Consider the following 23328-nt stretch of genomic DNA (forward strand, 5'->3'; position numbering starts at 1 on the left):
CGCACATATGGTCACCTTGTCTTTGATAAAGGAGGCAAGCATATACAGTGGAGAAAAGACAGCCTCTTCAATAAGTGGTGCTGGGAAAATTGGACAGATACATGTAAAAGTATGAAATTAGAACACTCCCTGACACCATGCACCAAAATAAACTCAAAATGGATTAAAGACCTAAGTGTAAGGCCAGACACTATCAAACTCTTAGAGGAAAACATAGGCAGAACACTCTTTGACATACATCACAGCAAGATCCTTTTTGACCCAGCTCCTAGAGAAATGGAAATAAAAACACACATAAACAAATGGGACCTAATCAAACTTAAAAGCTTTTGCACAGCAAAGGAAACCATAAACAAGACCAAAAGACAGCCCTCAGAACGGGAGAAAATATTTGCAAATGAAGCAACTGACAAAGGATTAATCTCCAAGATTTACAAGCAGCTCATGCAGCTCAATAACAAAAAAACGAACAACCCAATCCAAAAATGGGCAGAAGACCTAAATAGACATTTCTCCAAAGAAGATATACAGATGGGCTACAGACACATGAAAGAATGCTCAACATCATTAATCATTAGAGAAATGCAAATCAAAACTACAATGAGATATCATCTCACACTGGTCAGAATGGCCATCATCAAAAAATCTAGAAACAATAAATGCTGGAGAGGGTGTGGAGAAAAGGGAACACTCTTGCACTGTTGGTGGGAATGTAAATTGATACAGCCACTATGGAGAACAGTATGGATGTTCCTTAAAAAACTAAAAATAGAACTACCATACAACCCAGCAATCCCACTACTGGGCATATACCCTGAGAAAACCATAGTTCAAAAAGAGTCATGTACCAAAATGTTCATTGCAGCTCTATTTACAATAGCTAGGACATGGAAGCAACGTAAGTGTCCATCATCGGATGAATGGATAAAGAAGATGTGGCACATATATACAATGGAGTATTACTCAGCCATAAAAAGAAATGAAATGGAGGTATTTGTAATGAGGTGGATGGAGTTAGAGTCTGTCATACAGAGTGAAGTAAGTCAGAAAGAGAAAAACAAATACAGTATGCTAACACATATATATGGAATCTAAGGAGAAAAAAAAAAAAAAGGTCATGAAGAATCTAGTGGCAAGACGGGAATAAAGACACAGACCTACTAGAGAATGGACTTGAGGATATGGGGAGGGGGAGGGGTGAGATGTGACAGGGTGAGAGAGTGTCATGGACATATATACACAGCCAAACGTAAAATAGCTAGTGGGAAGCAGCCGCATAGCACAGGGAGATCAGCTCGGTGCTTTGTGACCACCTAGAGGGTTGGGATAGGGAGGGTGGGAGGGAGGGAGACGCAAGAGGGAAGAGATATGGGGATATATGTGTATGTATAACTGATTCACTTTGTTATAAAGCAGAAACTAACCCACCATTGTAAAGCAATTATACTCCAATAAAGATGTTTAAAAAAAAAAAAAAAAAAGACTCATACCCCGGGGTGGGAAACCCACAAATGGGAGAATAATTCTAATTGTAGAGGTTCTTCCCAAGAAATAAGGGGTCCAAGCCCCCCTGGGCTCCCCAGCCCAGGGGTTCTCTACCAGGAAGATAAGCCCCAAGAACATTTGGCTTCGAAGGCCAGCGATGCTTACTTTCAGGAGAGTCAGAGGGCTGTGGGAAATAGAGACTCCACTTTTAAAGGGCACTCACAAAATCTCACATGCTCCAGGACCCAGGACATAAGCAGTAATTCAGAAGGAGCCTGGGTCAGACCTATCTGTTGATCCTGAAGAGCCTCCCGGAGAGGGAGGAGGCAACTGGAGCTCACCCTGGAAATGTAGACACTAGCGGCAGCCATTTTTGGTGTCCTACCATGAGGACACTGGTGCTGGCAAGCTCAGGGGAATCTTCCCTCTAGGTTATTAGCATTTGACCTGGCTCCACCCATCAGCCTGTCAAGATGCCTCAGGCCAAACAACTAGCCAGGGAGAGAAACAGCCCCCCACCAGAAGCAGGCTGACTAAAGACCCCTGAGCCCACAGCTGCCCTGGGGTCCGGCCCTATCCTCAGTAATCCTTTATTGCACATCTCAAAGGCAAGAATCTTTACTATCTTTCTCACCATGGCAGGCCAGGGCTGTTGCAGAACCAGGAATAAGGTCATTGCTCAGTATCCATCAAATTAGGTCTGAAGGTTGGGAATGATTTTCTGATAAAGAGTTTTCTAGCAACTCATTGAGATTGGAATAAACACATAAGCACATGCATACAGGGAAGGGCTGGGCCTGCCTGGGTCCATGGCCTGCATGTTCCCAATCATGGCCCATAATTCTGGCCATAGTACTGGGGTTCTGAGTGGACCATCTCCTGTGCATCACTCCTGAATCTTCTTGGCTGCAATTTTGAAGGCAGCCACTACTGCTAGAATGATTTCCATTCAGGCTTTGATCTGCTTTCTGCAGGTGCATCCTGTAGCTTAATTTCAGTCGCACCTTTTACTTCTCACCTACTACCCTGGGCATGTGTGCCTCTGCTACTACCTGGGATACCTGGAAGAACCCACTTAGCACACACACCTGTGTAACCAGAATTGCTGGAGAGTTTCTACCTTTTGGGTCTAAAGGACCTGTGACTAAAGGACAATGAGAGAAAATCCTTCTTATTTCCACCCCTCAAGGTTAGTGATTCTTTCATAATGTTCCTTATCAGCCTCAAGACAACATTTAGCACCCATATCCTCACTGGAGGCAAGGCAATTATCTTTCCTTGTATTAGCTTTTCTTCCTTTCCTTTTTTTCCTTCCTCATTTTCTTTTACACTATAAGCCCCAAATAAACTACCTGCACAGAAGCCTTTGGCTCAGGTCCTGTTAATGTGGAATTGGGGTTGACAGTTCTGACATACAAGTCAGGGCTTGCACATGGACTGAAGTTTAAAAGAGATATGATGAAGCCCCCAAAATCATTAAAATGTCTTCCAAATTCTACCTAAAATTGTTTACTTTATCATTTTATATTGCTGAAATCCCACCAATTAGAGATTAATTTGGATAAACAGCCATCCTTTAAAATACAAGTACTTGTGGAAAGAACATGCAATTTACTATTATAGTTAATGTGAGAAACAAATAGAGACAGAAATAAATTTAAGAAGAAACCACCTCTCCCTAAAAATTTTAAAGACTGATACATAATCAACATTATTTATTTGGGAGATGAATAGCAAGGGAAGTACCCTGTTATCTCTGGCAAGGTATATCTTTATCTTCACCCTATCTTTAGCCAGGGAAGAGACCTGAAAGCATATGATTGGAAGAAGTATAAAAAAATTGTAACTTCCTCCTCCATTTCCCAATAAAAGTTCTGTCATAATCTCAGTCTCCAGGTTAAACATCATGGCTTTTAATCTTTCCTGGGCCTGTGTAATAATAGGCTGTACTTTTGATTCTTTAGGAAGAATATCCAATATCTCAGATGTGTATCCCCCTCTGTGGAAAGAGTCCTGATCAGTTCAGTGACTACAAGGTAGAAAATGGAAAATACATCATTAATGTCTGGAATTACCTTGAGAGACTGGGGACATATAAAATCCTATTGAACAAGACAGGCAAGTATTTTGAAAAATTTGCACCAGAAAATGAACAAAATATTTTATGGGGACTGCCTGTGCATCACGGGTGGCAGTACAGGTAAGAATGACTCTCTTTTTCATTACAATGACTCTTTAATTTTGCTGTAAGTTAATTAGGAAGTAGTACCTTGTATATATAACACCACTTTTTTGAAAGTTGATTTTTTTTTTCTCTCTTTCCCCTTCCTACTCCTTTTCCAACTATCTTTTTTCCTACTCCTCCTCTCTATTTTTGTCCTCATTTTTTCCTAATCTCTCTTCATCAAGCCTTTATGGAATGTCTGTATGGTTGTTCTACTAGGTGATGTCCAAGAGAACTGTGTGCAATAATAAACATTTTCTGTATTTGCACTGTCAGTGTGAGAGCAGGAGCCATATGTTCTTACATGCAGCTATTGGACACTTGTAATGGCTAATACTTCTGCAGAACTGAATTCTTAATTTTATTTAATTTCAATTAATTTTAAATTTAATAGCCGCAAATGGCTAGTGATTACCACATTCACTGAGGCACAGCATATTAGACCTGGTTTATTCAATATCAACAACTATTAATTGAGGTGCTACTATATACCAAGCCTAGTCTTAAGCACTGGGGAGTACATTCAGGAAAGAAACAGTTAAGGCAATATACATTAAATTCACAAGGGTGTATAAGATTAGTTTGCATCACCTAATGTTTAAATGTGATTAAGTAATCATGTAGATTGAAGTAAAAAAAGAAGCAAAAACGTCTGTGGTAGAACCTTTCTTTCATGTGTTCTTTACCTGAAAATAGCATCTACACTCAGGAATGAAAGTAGAGATTTGTTTTGGAACAAAAATATCCTAAGTCCTAAGCTATCTTGTTCTGGCTAACAATGGCATTCAAGAAATAAGGAAACTTTACCATCAACTCCCAGAAAATAGTGTTGGAAGAAAGGAATCAATGAGAAAATGTGTGCTGTTGGAGAAAAGATAAGGGAGGAGACTCTGAAAATTCTGATCTGTGATAACATCCCAAGCTGGCATTAAAACCGAGCTTGTTAGGGAGTCTCCTAACACCCAGCATAATTCCTATTCTTAGCCTATCCTTGGCATGGAGAAAAGGAATATCTGACCTCCTGAGACATGGTTCAGGAAGAGCACAAACCTTAAGGTCCACTGTAAACAATAAGCAACTCCCCCAAAAGTGACACATGCTTACTCCCAGGAAAGTTTTCTACTCTGAGTCCAGAAATGAGCAAACAGCAAGGTAGAATGCCGGACTGGATACTTTAAAAAAATTTCATTTTCATTCAAGAACACAATAAAAGGAATTCCTCTCTTTTTTAAGTGGCTGATTTTACTTAGTTCTTAATTGAGTTGAACTCTATGATATAACTAGAGAAAAATCTTAACAGGATTAAAAATTATAAAAGGCTCCATAAAAGTATTTCACCAACAGTATGCTAAGTCTCAAAGATAAGATAAGGACTATAATCACAAGAGTAAATTAAAAAAGAGAGTGACAACCATGGGCTGAGATTATCATAAGAAGAAAGTAGGACCAAGGAGCTTGGTGAAGGCCTTGAGGGAATAATATCACAGAGATGGCAATGACAGCAGGTTGTATCAGGAGTAAGATTAACACGCTGGCAGGAGAACTGGAATGTGAAACAGAGTAGTGAGTGGTAAATTTGGGAAGATCAGTTAGTGCTTGTTTAAGAAATGTCTTTAAATTCAGACTAAGGAGTCTTAATTGGGCTCCTAAGCAATATGTTTGAGTTTAATAATGCTTGCACAATACTTAGGCCTTCTGAATGTTTGTTTCTTGCTTGCTTAGCAGAGTTTTTTTTTATAGTTTTATTAATATATAATAAGAATACAATAAGCTGCCCATTTAAAAATGTATTCACCGATAAGTTTGAAATATGTATATAGCTTTGAACCCATCACCACAGAAAATGACCATATGCGTTACTCCAAAAACTTTGTTTTCCCCTTTGTATTCTCATCGTCAAGAACTTCCCTACCCCTTATGTCCACTCTCTCCCTGCCCTCCAAGCCACTAACTTCTCACCTCACCCTGCTCCCCAACTTCACAGGCACCACTGATCTGCTTTCTATCACTGCAGATTAGACAACGTTACCTAGAGTTTCATTTAAACAGTTGTGTACTCATTTTTGTCTGGTGTATTTCAATTGTCATAATTATTTTGAGATTCAGCAATCTACTTACATATGTCAATATTCATTTCTTTTTATTGCTTAGCAGAAATTTCAATTGGAAAAATGCTGGAATTGGAAAGAGAATATTGAGGGTCTGAGGCAGGATAATGCCTTCCCTTAAAGGACTTCCAACATAGTTAAGAAGAAAAGTTAGAAATGATACAATCAGAGGAAAATAAAAGGTCAATGCATAAAATACTGGATAAAAGTGAGAGTGTTGTGAGCTGGAAAAGTCTGGGAATAGAATAAGATTGGAAATGAATCTTGAAAAAAAGAGTAAATGTTGATAGATTAAAAAAGAAAAGTAATCCACAAATAAAGAAATAGAATGAGCTAAAGGACAGAGTTTGAAATTAGCATGGCATAATATAATTGGAAAATAGGGTAAGTTCATGGCAGAAATTTTAGTTTGAATAGTAAAAAATATAGCATTAATTTCATTCTTGAAAAAATGGGTACCAAAAAAACAGGTTTTGGTCAAGGTTATTGAGAATGATGTATTTCTTTCCATCAGAAACCAAGAAAAAAATTCTTCAGAGGAAAAATCAACAGGAGGTGAGCACAGTTTGGCTATAAAGGAGGAGAAAGTGCTAAAAGATGGCGGGAAGAGTAGTGGAACTCTTCTGACAAAAAGTGGAAAGTTCATGAAGCAGTGTCAAGAAAGACCTTTCCTGGGTGTAATGTCTCATGTCAGAGGGAAAGTGCACAGATTGGAAACCTATTAAGCTCACATTTGAGTAACAAGGAGGGGTGGAGGGAGAACTGGCAGGAAGTTTTTATCTAAAGTCCATATGTTATGAAGATCATAGGCATTGGAAATCATCTGAAGTGTTATATCATCACAAAGGTCTGGTGGCAAACTTCCAACAAGCCTGATTCAGATATCTTGGGAAAGCTGTCTCTTTAGATGCCATCTGCTTCAATTCCAGGAAATCTTTACTTTCAGGTCACCAGATGATGTGCAGGTCCAGTCAGGGTCTGGTGATTTCTTTAGCTGTGTCATGTGAATCAAAGAGTCTTTTCCTGGAGTTTGATAGCGCAAGTGTTGGTTAACAGTACCTGACAGGGGCCTTTCCAGTGAGGCTGAAGAGAGTTCTTCTAGAAGTGTCTTTTCCAATAGACAAAATTTCCTGGTAGCAAAGTGTAACTCTTAATGCCTTCATCTCCCAAGAGCACACTGTGAGAAGATTGCTTTACCGAAGCATTGTTATTTTTAATAGAAACAATTATGCCTTTGCAATATATAAGTATGTCCTTTTTCATCAGCTATGGGCCAAAAGAAGCAGGAATCAAGTGCATTAGGTATCCCATGACTATCTCAAAAGTTGAGAGTTTGTGAGTTCCGAAAGGATCTCACAGCAATGCTTTTGGGCAAGGTATTTGGAGGGCATCTACAAATTTTGCCAGTTGAGTCTTAATAATGCGTTAGTGGAGACTTCCCTGGTGGCGTAGTGGTTAAGAATCCGTCTGCCAATGCAGGGGACATGGGTTCGAGCCCTGGTCCGGGAAGATCCCACATGCCTTGGAACAACAAAGCCCATACGCCACAACTACTGAGCCTGCACTCTAGAGCCTGCGAGCCACAACTACTGAGCCTGCATGCCACAGCTACTGAAGCCGCATGCCTAGAGCCCGTGCTCCACAACAAGAGAAGCCACTGCAATGAGAAGCCCGCGGACCGCAACGAAGAGTAGCGCCCTGCTCGCCATAATTAGAGAAAGCGGACCAGCAACAAAGACCCAATGTGGTGAAAAATAAATAAATAAAATTTAAAAATAATAATAATCATGCATTAGTGCATTCAACTAAACCAGAGGGTTAAAGATGATAAGCGCAGTGAAATAGTTATAAAACTGGCCAAACAGCACAGACTTAAAGTACTTGGCCAGTAAAATGAGTTCTTCAATCACTATGAAGTTTTAGAGGACTTCCCCAGGTAGGGATAATCTTTTCCAAAAGGACTTTTACCACGGAAGAGGCAGTAGGCTGTTTACAAGGGAGGGATTCAGTCTGATGTGAAAATATAGAGATTGTAACTAAAACATTTTTACCCATGAGACAAAGGAAGTTGTATGAAATCCATTTTTCCAGACTTCGGTCCGTTAGGCAGTTTAAAATGTCTAGGAGCAGTACGAACAGGCTTCTCTGCGTTGTACTTCAGATAAGTGGGACAAGTGAGACAGGCACTTTTTGTGGCCTTATTAATGTTTCTCTCCCAATACTGATTCATGAAGGCTATCATTTTGACAGTGGTGAAAGGTGGGAATTTTAGAGTCTCCAGTGGGACTGGGTTGTTGTTTGGTCAAACCAGAGCTTTCCTTTTTTTTACCAAACCAACAACTGTTAAATTTACAATCTTGTTTTTCCTGTCCTGAGGCCAACTGTTGGGCTTCTCTAGCCAGTTTTTCTAAGTTACCATTTGGGGGCCCTTTGGAACATGACAGAGGTTTGGCTGCTAATGCTACCTTTAAGGGCAGCATTCCTTGTGGAAATATTGGCAGGGTGATTTTACTTAGCTAACAGAATCAAGTTTAGAATGCCCTGGAATCTTTTTTTTTTTTTTTTTAGAGAGAGAATGTTTTGCTTATCTCTTTTACATTTTATTTATTTATTTATTTATGGCTGTGTTGGGTCTTAGTTTCTGCGCGAGGGCTTTCTCCAGCTGTGGCAAGTGGGGGCCACTCTTCATCGCGGTGCGCGGGCCTCTCACTATCGCGACCTCTCTTGTTGCGGAGCACAGGCTCCAGACGCGCAGGCTCAGTAATTGCGGCTCACGGGCCCAGCCGCTCCGCGGCATGTGGGATCTTCCCAGACCAGGGCTCGAACCCGTGTCCCCTGCATTGGCAGGCAGATTCTCAACTGCTGCACCACCAGGGAAGCCCCTGCCCTGGAATCTTAATAATAGCTAAAGTTGCAGGTAAAAGTATTGCATTCAATAATTACTGAATATAGAGGCCATTTTAAATTTTATTTCCACAGAACGTAATTCCTCAAAGCCCCGTCACTGAGAATCAGAAGGACACTGGAAAGCCTGATTAGAAGACTGAAGGCTCATAAAACACTTAAATTTATAATAATCTCTTTCCAATGTCCTGGCTTATTGCAATAATAAATGAAACTGGGAGGATTTTGTTTCATTTAAGAGCCTTCATTTCCTGGAGTTGAAGATTAAGAATTTTGGCAGTCTTCCTTTGAGGTGATTCATCTAGAGTATGAGACAGCTGGTTTGCCAGATTAACTGACTCTAGAGTAGACCTAGTTTCCTATTCCATCCTGGTCCTTTTTACTATAAGGGAAAGGTCCCAGTTCAATTCATGAATAAACATAGAGTTAAAAACTACCCAGGTGGAATCAACAACTAAAGGAAGGCCAGAATTTTCTTTAAAATCAACCTGAAGTTGGTTGTAATTGTCATGAACATGTTCATCAGATTTTTGTGTGCAAGCCTGAATTTTGTTCCAATCAACAGGTTTTGGAAAAGCCCTAGAAATTGCTTGATGAAGTCACCTAGAGATAGCTTGAGCCTGATCATATAGTAAGTTAGTGGGCTGATCTCCCAGTTGTCATTCTAGAGATCTTTCAGGATTTCCCTATTAGCAGGTTTTATGCAATGCTGAGCCTGGCCTTCACCAACAAGCATATGAACTAGCTAATATAAGTCAGAGAAACCAGTCTGGTAAGTTTGAATGACAATATTAAATTCCTTAGCAAATCTGTGAAGATCTCCAGTTATTTGGGGAAAATCTTTGACAATGACTTGCAGTTCAAATTTAGTGCAGGGAATATAAGAAATTAAGGGTTTGCTCTCTGGATCCTCAGAAGGCTTAATTTTAAAGGGACAGATTCTGACAAGTTCAGAGGAAAAGGGAATGGGCAGAATTTCAGAGAAAGGGGAAGTTGGGTGAGAGTTAGCATGGGGGAATTGAGGATATAGAAGAGGTGTGTGTGGGTGGTGTAGAAGGAAGGGGGATGATGGCATCAGAGGTGGAGTCTGGCCAGGGCGAGCTGGGAAAAGAGACATGTGGTGCTGAAGGAGCAACCACGGGAGAAGAGCGTGAGGATTTGGGAGACATTTTATCTTTTTTTAACTGTTTGTCTCAGTTCATCTTAAAATCTTAATTTGCAAAGATACAATTTTAGACTCCCAATAATATTGGGAAGCCTCAAGATACCAATTGAAATAAGCATTTCACTCAGTTCTGGAAATTTTTAAGCTATTGTAGTCCAATTTGGTTTTAAGAAAATTGTTTAGAGATTTCAAAAATTCCCCATAATGGCCATTGATATTTTTAATTGTTGTTTGGCCAGGTTGATCCATTTAGTTGCAGATGTGCACGAGGAAGGACCACTGTTTTTAAATATAAAATTGGCTGGAGTCCGGGGGCAGGGCGGGGGGCACTCTCAAAATTCTTAGGTAACTGGGATCCCATTTCTCAGAGGTTTTTCTTTAGAGTGAAAGTGAGGTAGGAGGTAGACGGGCCCCAGGGCTGAGCAGCTGGGGTTTGTCAAGTGGAGTAAATCAGAGCTTTGTTTTCCCTGACACTCCAAGGACAAAATTAGTGGCGGGAGCTGAGCCCTGCTGGAGCAAAGAGATAAGACGACCACATCTATCACTCCTGAGGTCAAGGAAACCTTCCCAACTGCACATGTACAGGAAGGCTCCTTGGGGGGGTCAAAAAAGGAGGGAGCACCATCCCATAGTAGGTGTTTTAAAGCCCCCCGTAAGCCTCTGCTGGAATCCATCTTGGCAAAAAGATGTGTGCAAATATTGCATAGGGCCCTAAGATAGGTCAGATATGAGAAAAGAAAGGAGATAATTGGGCAGAGGAGAACAAAGTCTCAGAAGAACTGCCCCTACGTAAATGATCTGACTTTCTCTTTACTGTGCCCCTCCTCATTAAGGAGGACACCCACACCATTTCTCTCCAGGTGTGTATTCCTGTTTTGCTTCTGTCTAAATAAACTCTTTCTCTGTGTGCTCTCCCACATGTTGTGCTGTGTCTCTATTAATAAACGTTGTACCTGTTTTTGCAGTTTTTGCCTCCTTGAAATATTCTTGCTTTCAAATGGGGGCAAGAGCCAGGGCAACTTTGCTTCTAGCCTCTAGCCCCTGGTGGTCTAGCAGATAGGATTCCTGGTTTTCATCCAGGCTACTCAGATTCAATTCCAGGGCAGGGAACTAAGATCTTGTTTCAAGACCACTAACTGCTGTCTCTCTGAGATCAAAGAACAATTTTCAAACAGCTTGAACAGCTTACAGCTCAAACAACTTGCAAGCCTAATACCAGCCAATGTTAAAAAACAGCTTGGTCCCAGAGAAGCCAGGCCAAAAGCCTTTTCAGCCAATTTCCAGAAAATAACCCCTTCCAAAGGAATAAGTCAAAGGCTAAAAAACCAACACGATTTCAGTGAAGCAAGGGATTCTTTCCCCTGTCCCAAAAGAATGGGTCTAAGGCATTTCAGCCTGCTTCAGTTGAAACAGTCTAACCTCAAAATCAGACCAAAATGCCAAACAGGTACTTGCATATAGAACAAGGACTTAACCAGAAAGACGAAACTTAAAATAGATCCCAAATAAAGCCTACAGAGCATCAAATGCAAAGAGATCATGAGCTCAGATCTAGGAGAAAGACATACCTTCAAACTCCAGGGTCACTGAGAAAGCAGTGAGTGATAATGGGGTCAGTTGTGTGTACCACACCTGTTTGCTCCCAAGCCGGGAGCCTTTGAGGATCTTCTCTGGTCCCTGCATGGACCGCCAAAATGTTGGCCAAATAAACAAATAAATAAACAGCCAAATATTTCTCTAGGGAATATGGGTTTTTTCAGGATCAGCAGAGAATTGCAGTTTAGGGTCTGCAACCATGGAAAACAACATGCAAGTGCCCGCATGGCAAGGGAAGGAGCACACTTTTATAGAAGAAAAAGGAAGTTGGGAGGGCTATAGTAAACAAAGAGTCCATGGCTTTTCATTGGCTGAATCCCTGTGAGGAAAGAAAAGGAGTTTTTCTTCTTCCTGTTGGGATCTGCTATCATTGCAAGGTGTGAGATCTCTCCATTCTGGTCTCCCAAATTTTAATTTAATTTAATCTAATTTAATTTAATTTGGGTTTCTGTGGGGGTTTTTTTAAATAAATAAATTTATTTATTTATTTTTGGCTGCGTTGGGTCTTTGTTGCTGCGCATGGGCTTTTCTCTAGTTGCAGCGAACAGGGGCTACTCTTCGTTGCAGTGCGCGGGCTTCTCATTGCGGTGGCTTCTCTTGTTGCAGAGCATAGGCTCTAGGCGCGCGGGCTTCAGTAGTTGTGGCTCGCGGGCTCTAGAATGCAGGCTCAGTAGTTGTGGCGCATGGGCTTAGTTGCTCCGCGGCATGTGGGATCTTCCTGGACCAGGGCTCAAACCCATGTCCCCTGCATTGGCAGGCAGATTCTCAACCACTGCGCCACCAGGGAAGCCCTGGGTTTCTGTTTGTTAATTTTTTTACAACAGTGATGGGAAAGCTGACACAATTCTTTAAAAGAAAAATATTTTGTGCATTTCTGTAAACCTAATGTATCTAGTATATCTACAGCTTAAAAATGAGCCTTGTAAACCCAGCCCTTGATCCTTTCTCTTTAGCTGATCCCACCCAAAGGGCAGACTGTGGCCATGAATCGGGGGATCATCTATGTATCTCTGTGGACAGTTGGTGGGCTGGTGAGTTTAAGGTAACAATCAAAACTCAAATTGATGACCTTTCCTCAAAGAATCAATTCAATCTAGAATCCCAATAATAGAAACAAAAATAGAAATGAGAACTACTGCTTTTACAAAAAAAAAAGAAAAATCTCTTTGACCCAAATATTGTGAATGTTCTGACATGAGGTTTTAGACAGTATTTTAAAAATTAGTAGTTAATTTATCCAATTATGAAAATATCAATTAGAGAAAGCTAGTAACCTCAAAACTTGCTTTAAATACATAGGACAAAAGTAGGAATTTGTAATACATTAATAACTTTTTGTTTATACAGACCTTAATTATTATCTCTCTGCAATACCCTTCCTTGCTGTTGTTGATTCTGACATAATGGGAATATCATCAGACAATGTCACCTTTCTGCCACCATCCGAGGATCAGATGAATTTTTGTTATAATGTTTCTAGCTGTTATTCATCCTTTCCAGATACAATGAAAAAATGGAATAAATTTTACCAGGTTTTTGTGGGGTTTTTTTTTAGGGTTTTAAGTAATACTCTCCGAGAGTAGTCAGATAAATTTTGAATAATATTTAATGTAAGATTTTTTTATGCATTGAACAGTATGTTCCTAAGGAATAAAGTTCTAGTATCTAAGTCTTTATTAGGATGACAACAATATTAATATGAGTAGATTACTGCATGACATCATATCTCATTAGCACCCACATTAATATTAAGACTGCCCTATCCATTCTTTTCACACCAAATAAATTATATTCAAAACCTGTAGAAATTATGTCTTCATAGTGCATGTTCATCACATTTTCAGGTCAAGTGAGCAGTAAACTCTATAAATACTACTAGGGAATAGATTGCAGTGAATTTGATCAGCTTATTTCAACTCACTTTATAAACCATCACCTGCACTGACTAAAATGATAATTTGACAATCAGAATCAAATGTTGATGTCCAAAGTGAAGTGTCATGGGTGAGAGAGTAAATGACCAAAGATCAGGTTTCCCTTTAGAGAACTTGTTCATTATACTGCATATGATTAGGTGAAAATACTCTTATACCTCCTCCCATTTCTCCCATTTCTGACTTTTAAAACTTTGTGGAAAGTTCATTGCATAGCAAGAGAAAAACAAATAAATGAAATACTACAGTATAAAATTCTGAGCATTTCAAAATCATATGGTTTATTTCTTTCAAATGGATTCAGTAATACTAGTAATTAATATAGTTAATATTAAGCTCTTTGGGGAGAATTAAGCATTAAGTCTTTTATACTTTAACTCTTAAATATTCTCCCCTCATTTAGAATATTGAAAAATTATATTTATAAATAGAATTGATTTTCAGAAAGAGAGATTGTTATAATTGCTTAAATATTAATAAGATTTTCCTTCTTGGATAGCAGGTAAAGTCATATTCTAGTAACTTTGATGACCTCTTGAAGTACTTATGGGTTGCAGATGTCTCATCCTTGAAGGTTGCTCGTAAAAAATTTCACAATAGGGCTTCCCTGGTGGCGCAGTGGTTGAGAGTCCGCCTGCCAATGCGGGGGACACGGGTTCGAGCCCTGGTCTGGGAAGATCCCACATGCCGCTAGAGCACCTGGGCCCGTGAGCCACAGTTACTGAGCCTGCGCGTCTGGAGCCTGTGCTCCGCAACAAGAGAGGCCATGATAGTGAGAGGCCCGTGCACCGCGATGAAGAGTGGCCCCTGCTAGCCGCAACTAGAGAAAGCCCTGGCACAGAAACGAAGACCCAACACAGCCAAGGATAAATAAATTAATTAATTAAAAAAAAAAATTCACAATAGGTAAGAATGGATCTAAAGTTATTTTTTTAATCTTACACTATCTATCTTACACTATCTTTTTCACTGAAATCTTTTTCAATTTACCTGTATGTCAACCATTGGGAAGTATTATGATAAAGATAAAACTGATAAAACATTTTACTGGATAAAACTTGAAAGTATTTTATAAGTAGGTATATTTCCAGACCAGGTGATACAGATAATACAGATATAACATTATTCATTACAAATTAAAAATTAAAATTTCTTTGTCAATAAGAAGAGAAAATGGAATGTAAATTGGTGCAACCGCTATAGAAAACAGTATGGAGAGTCCTCAAAATATTAAAAATAGAACTACCATATTATCCAGCAATTTTACTTCTGGGTATTTTTCTGAAAAAAAAAAATGAAAACACTAATTTGAAAAAAATATATGCACCCCTCATGTTCATTGCAGCATTATTTACACTAGCCAAGACATGGAAACAACCTAAGTGTCCACCGACAGATGAATGGATAAAGAAAATGTGGTATATATACACAATGGGATATTATTCAGCCATAAAGAAGAAGGAAATTTTGCCATTTACAACAACATGGATGGACTTTGAGGGCATTACTCTAAGTGAAATAAGTCAGACAGAGAAAAACAAATACTGTGTGACCTCACTTATGTGTAGAATCTTAAAAACAAAACAAAACAAAAACAAAAGTCCCAAAAAACAAAAACCAAGCTCATAGACACAAAGAACAGATTGGTGGTTGCCAGAGGCGGGAGGTAGGTGAAATGCAGGAAAGGGTCAAAATGTACAAATTTCTAGTTATAAAATAAATGTCATGAAGACATAATGTACAGCATGGTGACTATAGTTAATGGTACTGTATTGCGTATATGAAAGTTTCTAAGAGGGTAGATATTAAAAGTTCTCATCACAAGAAAAAAATTTGTAACTGTGTAGGGTGACTAATGTTAACTAGACTTGCGGTGATCATTTTGCAATATACACAAATATCAAATCATTATGTTGTACACCTGAAGAAAAAAAAAGAGAAAAATTGTCTGTCTAGTATATATCATTAGGAAAAAATATCAAACTACCTGAAAAGCAGGAAAAATTCTCCATAGGTTATTTCATTTTTCAGTGGTTACCTGAAATGAAAATCATGTGTCCTTAAAGAGATATCCAAATCCAGCAGAAATTGCTAATCCTCTTTGATTTATATCTTTACATTTTGAAACAATGAGAGTTGGTCACATTCCAGAGTTTATGCAAGTAGAGCATGTTTTATGAAAAAGGCAAAACATTTGACTAAAAGTACATATTTTCTGGGATGATAATTTCCAGATTTAAATTCTAAGAAAATCTCTTCAAAATTTCAAATCTAGGGGCTAAATCAATACCACATTTTTACAGTCTGTAATCTAAAAAGTAGAATAATGTAGTTTTGAAGAAATTAGCTGTTTTATAAGTTCAGTTGGCAAAGTTCTGAGTAGACTAATTCTAAATGCATACTCCCCCTCACTTGTCTATTAGGTTACAGCATTACTCTAAACAAGAAGCAGAGTTTGAAAGCAGCAGGGCTTTGTTTGTGGATTATTTAGCTCCACCCCTCTTCCCTTCAGCTTTGATTAGAACATATGAACTCCAGAAGGGCCTGCCAACACAAATGCTTGTTAGTGGGAATAAAGCCCCCTTCATCAGTGACTTTACAGGCTTTCAGAACACAGTCCTGCTTGGTCTAAATTTTCTCCACAAAGTGTATAAGTATACAGGTAAGTGACACAGAGACTTTATTTTTTTGTAAATTCTATATGTTGTGTTGATTTCATAGGTAGTGAAATACCACTAGAATCATAATTATAAATCATTACAACAGATCGTCTAAAGAAAAAATGTTAACTTCCTGTACGTAGCTGTTTCAAAGTTTTCACAATAACTTTTGTGGGCTTTTTTTTTTTTTTTTTTAATTTATTTTTGGCTGTGTTGGGTCTTCGTTGCTGCGTGCAGGCTTTCTCTAGTTGTGGCGAGCAGGGGCTACTCTTCGTTGCCGTGCACAAGCTTCTCAGTGCAGTGGCTTCTCTTGTTGTGGAGCACGGGCTCTAGGCACATGGGCTTCAGTAGTTGCAGCACATGGGCTCAGTAGTTGCAGTGCATGGGCTCTAGGGCATGAGGGCTTCAGTAGTTGTGGCACGTGGGCTCAGTAGTTGTGGTGCACAGGCTTAGTTGCTCCATGGCACATGTGATCTTCCTGGACCAAGGATCGAACCTGGGTCCCCTGCATTGGCAGGTGGATTCTGAACCACTGAGCCACCAGGGAAGTCTTCTTTGTGGGCTTATGATGGGTTTCATTTAATGGGACATATTATAGGCCCTCTCTTACTTAGCATGTCCTCTCTTCTGGGGTCTTTGCACAAAAACAGCAGATCAGTACCACCACATTTTAGTTTGACAAGGAGATAAGAGGAATCTCTATTTCTTTCTTGGATAAGTTTTGCTATTTTATTTTATTTTACTTTGTTTTAAAATGAAAAACATAATAAATATAATAATGATACTTGCCATGACTAACAGAACCATAAAATAATTGTGTTATGTGAACTTTCTTCAGCCAGTTCTACAGATTATAAACATAAAGAAAAAATCTGACCCCCTAAATTTCTGGTTTTGGAGGAGGTATATTTCTCCAAAATTTCCAAATCCTAGGCTTCCTAATAGTGGAAAACAGAAGAAATCACATAATGGTAAATTTGAAAATTACTGTATCATTCAATTTCCCAGATACTATTTATCATTTACCCTTGTTCTATTGACGAAAAAAAAAATATATATATATATTTATATATATATATTTATATATATATGCACATATATCTAATTTCTATTCCCTAAAGCCAAATTCAGAAATAAGATATGAGTCAAAATAAAAATGAATGCATTGTAAATTTAAAATTGTGTATGCATTACTTAGGGTAACACGATATTTGAATAAATAAACTTTGAATTATAATGGCAAAACTCAATAGGATTCTATTTCTCCCTCGCATAATGATTCAGGATGTTTACTCAATTGAAAGGAGGCTTTCTTCCATGGTAATTCAGGGACTTAGGATCCTTCAATCTGTGGCTCCATCAATCTTTACAGCTTCACCATTGTATGCTCACTACAAAAATCAAAGGAATTAGAGAGCTTAAAGAGAGACCCCCTTTTAAAGGCCTAGGACTAGAAGAGACAAGCATAACTTTATCTCACATACCTTTGGCAAAAATACAGCCCCACTGGATGGAGGATGGGAGGGACTTGGGAAAGTTCATTCTTGTCTGAGCCCCACTGATAGGAGAAACAAAATCTGTTGAATTGCTGGTCATCTTTGCCACATTGTCAGATACAGAAAGTAAAATCCAGGCCAAGATGATTTAACAAACTTGAACTTCCCAGTATGTAAAGAATGAGGGATCAGATGAATGGTTAGAGTTTATTTCATTTAAAAATTATAAGATTTCTAAATTTTTGTAAGCTCTACTTTTACTAAAATTAGCTTTGGATTTGTTAAGGAGTTTTGAATTCACTGCAGGCTACAATAAAAAAGAAAAAGATGCAGAAAAGAAACAGTAGGGCTTCCCTGGTGGCGAAGTGGTTGAGAATCTGCCTGCCAATGCAGGAGACACGGGTTCGAGCCCTGGTCTGGGAAGATCCCACATGCCACGGAGCAACTAGGCCCGTGAGCCACAACTACTGACCCTGCGCGTCAGGAGCCTGTGCTCCTCAACAAGAGAGGCCGCGATAGTGAGAGGCCCGCGCACCGCGATCAAGAGTGGCCCCCACTTGCCACAACTAGAGAAAGCCCTCGTGCAGAAACGAAGACCCAACACAGCCATAAATAAAAAAAAAAAAAAAAAAAAAAAGATGCAGCTTTAAAAAAAACTAGTCTTAAAAAAAAAAAAAAAAGAAACAGTAAATTGGAACATAGTTAAACAAGTTACCTTGCTTCCTCACTTCCTCTAGTAATTGCATGCTCCCACTGATGCTCAGAATTCAGAAACTGTGCTGAAAACCTTGGCAGATATTTTTAGTTAATTCAAGCATAGACAAAATAATAATAAATAGAGTATCATTAATCAAAATATTTTTACAGTTGAACATGTCTGGTTCATAGTTAACATATATTAAACTTTTTAACATAATATTCAACTACATTTTTTGTTATAAAAAAATTTAAGATTTTTCTTTACACTAGCAACTGCACTAAATTTTCTTGTATTTTAGCCTTTATGCCATGATATTTTTGTGACTTTAAGTCTCCATTACTTTGGCATTAAAAAAAAAAATTATTTATTTACCTTAACCAAACTTGGGAAAAGTCATGCAAGGGAAAGTTTAGTCTGCAGATTATACCACTTGCTTGTGTGGCTGCCCTGCCTCACTCTTAGTGTGGAAAAATATGGGGAAAAGAGTGATTCCTGACTCCTGAGACTTTGATGTGTAAGTTCTAACCAATTCCAGTCAAGGACCTCCTGTAGAAGAATTAGGGGTAGGGTGAGAGTCCAGGGGTGTCAATGGAAATAACTGCTCATAAAATAGAGTAATGGGAAATAAATATGATTTTCCCAACAGAGAACTAATAGAAGAAAAAAGGGCAGTAGCTCAAGCTCAAGGCTTCTGTATCCTCTTTCTTGTTCATTAACTGATCAATCCATTCTGACACATTTGGTCTACCCAAAATTCACAACCGTTACTACTTTTTTCTATTTCCTAATAACATTTCATTTTATGACTATTATTTTCCTTATTTTTAAAATATATTCAATATATGTCTGTTATTTAAAATTCAAACACTACAGAAAGTTATTAAATGCAAATAAAACTTACCTTCTCCATCATCATCACTTAACCTCCATACCATGATTTCTTGCCTGATATATATACTTACATATATTTAAGTTTTGGGCCCACTTCTACAAAAATAATTGTATGAACTAGTGAATATAAATAAATGAATAAATTATTTGATAAAAACTCTGTATTTGCATAAAAGAGATTAAATGTATGGCACTGTTCTATGCTATATATTTTTAATTAATCATGTATATTTTAGATATTAGCAAGTCAACAAATATTAACAGACATCATTCTCTTTAAATAATACATAACTTTCCACTGAATAGATTTATATTCCTTCCAATTTTAAGCAATGCAAAGTGACATTTGATGTCTACTTTCATTAATTTAATTTGCTGGAATGGTGACAGATTAAATTACTGGGAATGAATTTATGATCAGGTATTGCCAAATGGCAACGAAAGAGTGTGGTATGGATTATGTTCTTGTCAAAATAAAGACAAAAACAAAAAAAAACCCCACACAAATTGTGTATTAAGGTTCATATTTCTGCATAGACACCAAAAATGAGTATTAGCAAACTTTAAAATCTGCAATAGTCTAATATGCAAAAAACATCACTTCACTTTTTTATGGGTCTTATTCTTTTAATCACTGCTGTATCCACTATTCTCTTCAGTTACTTACGTATCTTATAAATTTGAATATGAAGGCATAACATAATTTTAAAGAGCAAAACATGTTTTATTTTACATTTATACATTTAAAATGTATGTGAAAACATGCTAATTTTATACTAATTGAAATTGAAATGAATTTTGTTAAATTGAATTTTGTTTTAAATAATTTCATCTTTTGGGATCAAAGTTAAAATTTTACCTACAACTTTTTTTTTTTTAAATAAATTCATTTATTTTTTAATATTTGGCTGCGTTGGGTCTTCGTTGCTGTGCGTGGGCTTTCTCTAGTTGCGGCAAGCGGGGGCTACTTTCGTTGCGGTGTGCGGGCTTCTCGTTGTGGTGACTTCTCTTGTTGCGGAGCACGGGCTCGGTAGTTGTGGCACAGGGGCCTAGTTGCTCCGTGGCATGTGGGATCTTCCCGGACCAGGGCTCGAACCCGTGTCCCCTGCATTGGCAGGCGGACTCTTAACCACTGCGCCACCAGGGAAGTCCCTACCTACAACTTTTAAATGTCTTTAAATTTTCTAGGAAAACTGTCTCTCATATGGAAAATTTTAATGAAGTTAAAAGTTACAAGAAAACTGTTTATAGAGATTTTGGAATTCATTCATTGTTTTAACTAAATGCTCCTGGAAATTTATAATAAAATAAAAATCCACAATGATAAATTTTCAAGGAACAGTGTTCTCCAATAATAACTAAGATGTTAACTGTCCAGTATAGATTCAGTTGAATAACTGGCAAATGCTGATAAGTTAATAAAGGTAATAAAAACCTGATTGGACTTTTGGAATATTATTCTACTTAAATTAATTTCATGAAATTTAGAGGAATATATTTTCATGGACAGTAGTCAAGAGGCAGAATATTTTAAATGAAAATCTGAATAGTGAATTTGAATTTCTAAAATGCTTAAAAATGAACTATTGGTTTAGAATGTATTACCTGATTTAGCAATGTTCTCTCTGAAAAAATTTAAAAATTATGTTCAGAATTTTTTAGTTCATATTTTATGGGATACTTCATTTTTATGGAATACTTCAGGGTCACAGAGGGCAACATTTCTCTCCTTTAAGAAGAGATAATACACAAGAAGGTGGCTCTGCCTCCTGCTAGTCCTCTTGGTGACTTTCCTTCTAAAGCTTTTATGAAGGCTGCTTACACAAGATTACATAGGGCTCCATCCACAGGCACAGTATACCCACTAGCAAACTATTTGGAAAAATAAAATAAATAAATTGAGCTTGGTGAAATAACATTGGCATTAACATCAGAAAGACTAGAGTTTGTAGCTAAGCTCTTGTCATTTTCCAATTGGTGTCAGCTAGTTAAACCTAGAGCAACTAATCAAATTTCCCTGTACCTCAATATTCCTGTTGAAAAAAATTAAGATTATAGACATAAAGAAGATTAATGAAGAGTCTACAAGATTTTTGTTATAAAGGTTGACTAGTTCAATAACCAGATGGTAGTGAGCATTCAGTATAATACATACAACACAGTAATTGTGGCACAGAGTACATACGTTTGATTAACAAGACACTTAATTATATCAAAAATCAATTATGGGCTTCCCTGGTGGCGCAGTGGTTGAGAATCTGCCTGCTAATGCAGGGGACACAGGTTCGAGCCCTGGTCTGGGAAGATCCCACATGCCGCGGAGCAACTAGGCCCGTGAGCCACAACTACTGAGCCTGCGCTCCGCAACAAGAGAGGCCGCGATAGTGAGAGGCCCGCGCACCGCGATGAAGAGTGGCCCCCGCTTGCCACAACTAGAGAAAGCCCTCGCACGGAAACAAAGACCCAACACAGCCATAAATAAATTAATTAATTAATTTTTAAAAAAATCAATTATTACTAAAGTGTAAACTCCAGGAATCTAGAACCATGAAATATACCCATGGTGAACTCCAGCAACTCTACCATTCATAGAAATCTTCATTTGCTAATATTTTAAACCATTTGTATTAGTTTCATTTTGCTGCTGTAACAAATTATCACAAACTTGGAGGCTTTAAAACAACACAAATTGCATTGCAGCGCTGGAGATCACAAGTCTGAAATTGGTTTCTCTGGCCAAAAATCAAGGTGTTAACAGGACTGAGTTTCTTCTGGAAGGTATAGGGGAGAATCACCTCTCTTTTTTGCAATTTCTGGAAGGTGTCCATTCCTTTGTTCATGGCCTCTTCTTGCATCCTCAAAGCCAGTACCATGCATCTTCAAACCTCTCTCTGATTCTGATCTTCCTGCATTCCTTTTTTTACTTATAAGGACCATCATGATTAGAATGAATTCACGCAAATAATCCAGGGTAGTCTCTCGTCTCAAGATCCTAATTTAACCACATCTGCAAATCTCTTTCACCATCTAAGTCAACATATTCATGTATTCTTGGGGTTCAGACATGGATATCTTTTCAGAACCATTATTTCTGCTACCACAGCATTCATAAGATTCTCTCTGTATTATATGTATTCAAGGATAGATATGAGAAAATGGCACTGTTGCAGTGCAATAAACACATGATAAGTTTCATCATCACAAAGTAATATACTATGTTTTTTCTACTGATGGCTTTAATACAATAGGAACTGTTCTATTTCATATCAGAAATGGTGGTTGGTAGTATCTTGATTAGTAATTATATTACAAATTTAAAATTAGAGTAATTTAGTTTCATGGAGTGAAATAGCTAGAGTAAATTAAGGAAAAACGCTGGAGGATTTCTGTGGAGTACAAGAATGCTACTGCATTGAAACAGTGGGATGAAAGAGCAAATGATTGTCATTGGATATCAAAACTAACAGCTAAAAAAAATCATCAGGTACCAAATAAAGTACTTTTTATATTTCTTGAGCTTTAGGAGAACTCATTTCCGTTTATCACTGTGCATTGTATTTTTTCTTCCCTTGCTATATATAAACTGGCTTCCTTTACTCTATTTGCACATGACTCATTATTTCTGCCCAAAGCTCTAGAGCCTACATCAGTTTACAAGTTACAGGCTCGCAGCCCATAATGAACTGACCTATCCTTGTCAAAACACAAATTGCCTAGAGATAAATTTTGTTTGGTGAAATGTACCCTCTGTATTGGTTTTCCTGTTAGTTTTGCACGCAGGCTACAGTGAGCCGTGAACAAAGACTAATACAGTAACAGAGTAAAAATAATTGGCAATTGATCCATTTTATGAAGAGAATGAGTGGGCTGTGTTCAGAAAGGAACATATGGACTGAACATTTAATAAACAAACTATACACAGATGCCCACCCTCACCTGAGGTTCAGATCAAATAATGAAAAACTCTGAAGTGATTTATTGGTTCAGATAAATTATTTTTTAAACTTCACAATAATGATTAAGTTTATGGGATATATATATATATATATATAGTCTAAAAAATTTATAAAAGGTAACTCCAAAAATGCTTTCCATGTTTTTAGTGTTCTCATATTTGCACTATAGCTTCAGGAAATAAAACTTAAGTAGAAAATTTTAGAGACTA

At 37.9% G+C, this 23328-nt stretch overlaps 1 protein-coding gene across 1 annotated transcript; it reads left to right on the plus strand.

Annotated features, from left to right (window-relative positions):
* Window positions 1-383: 383 nt before the first annotated feature.
* Window positions 384-21623, plus strand: LOC309635207 (protein LEG1 homolog). The gene is given in 9 exon segments (XM_082406078.1): window positions 384-3495; window positions 3497-3685; window positions 6332-6494; window positions 12378-12513; window positions 12830-13061; window positions 13474-13486; window positions 13916-14071; window positions 15814-16078; window positions 20343-21623. Coding segments are annotated over 9 exon segments (1362 nt in total). The 5' UTR covers window positions 384-3391; the 3' UTR covers window positions 20447-21623.
* The last annotated feature ends 1705 nt before the right edge of the window (window positions 21624-23328 follow it).

The sequence above is a fragment of the Balaenoptera borealis genome, assembly GCF_965194805.1.
Source record: "Balaenoptera borealis genome assembly, chromosome: 9".
Taxonomy (NCBI): Eukaryota; Metazoa; Chordata; class Mammalia; order Artiodactyla; family Balaenopteridae; genus Balaenoptera; species Balaenoptera borealis.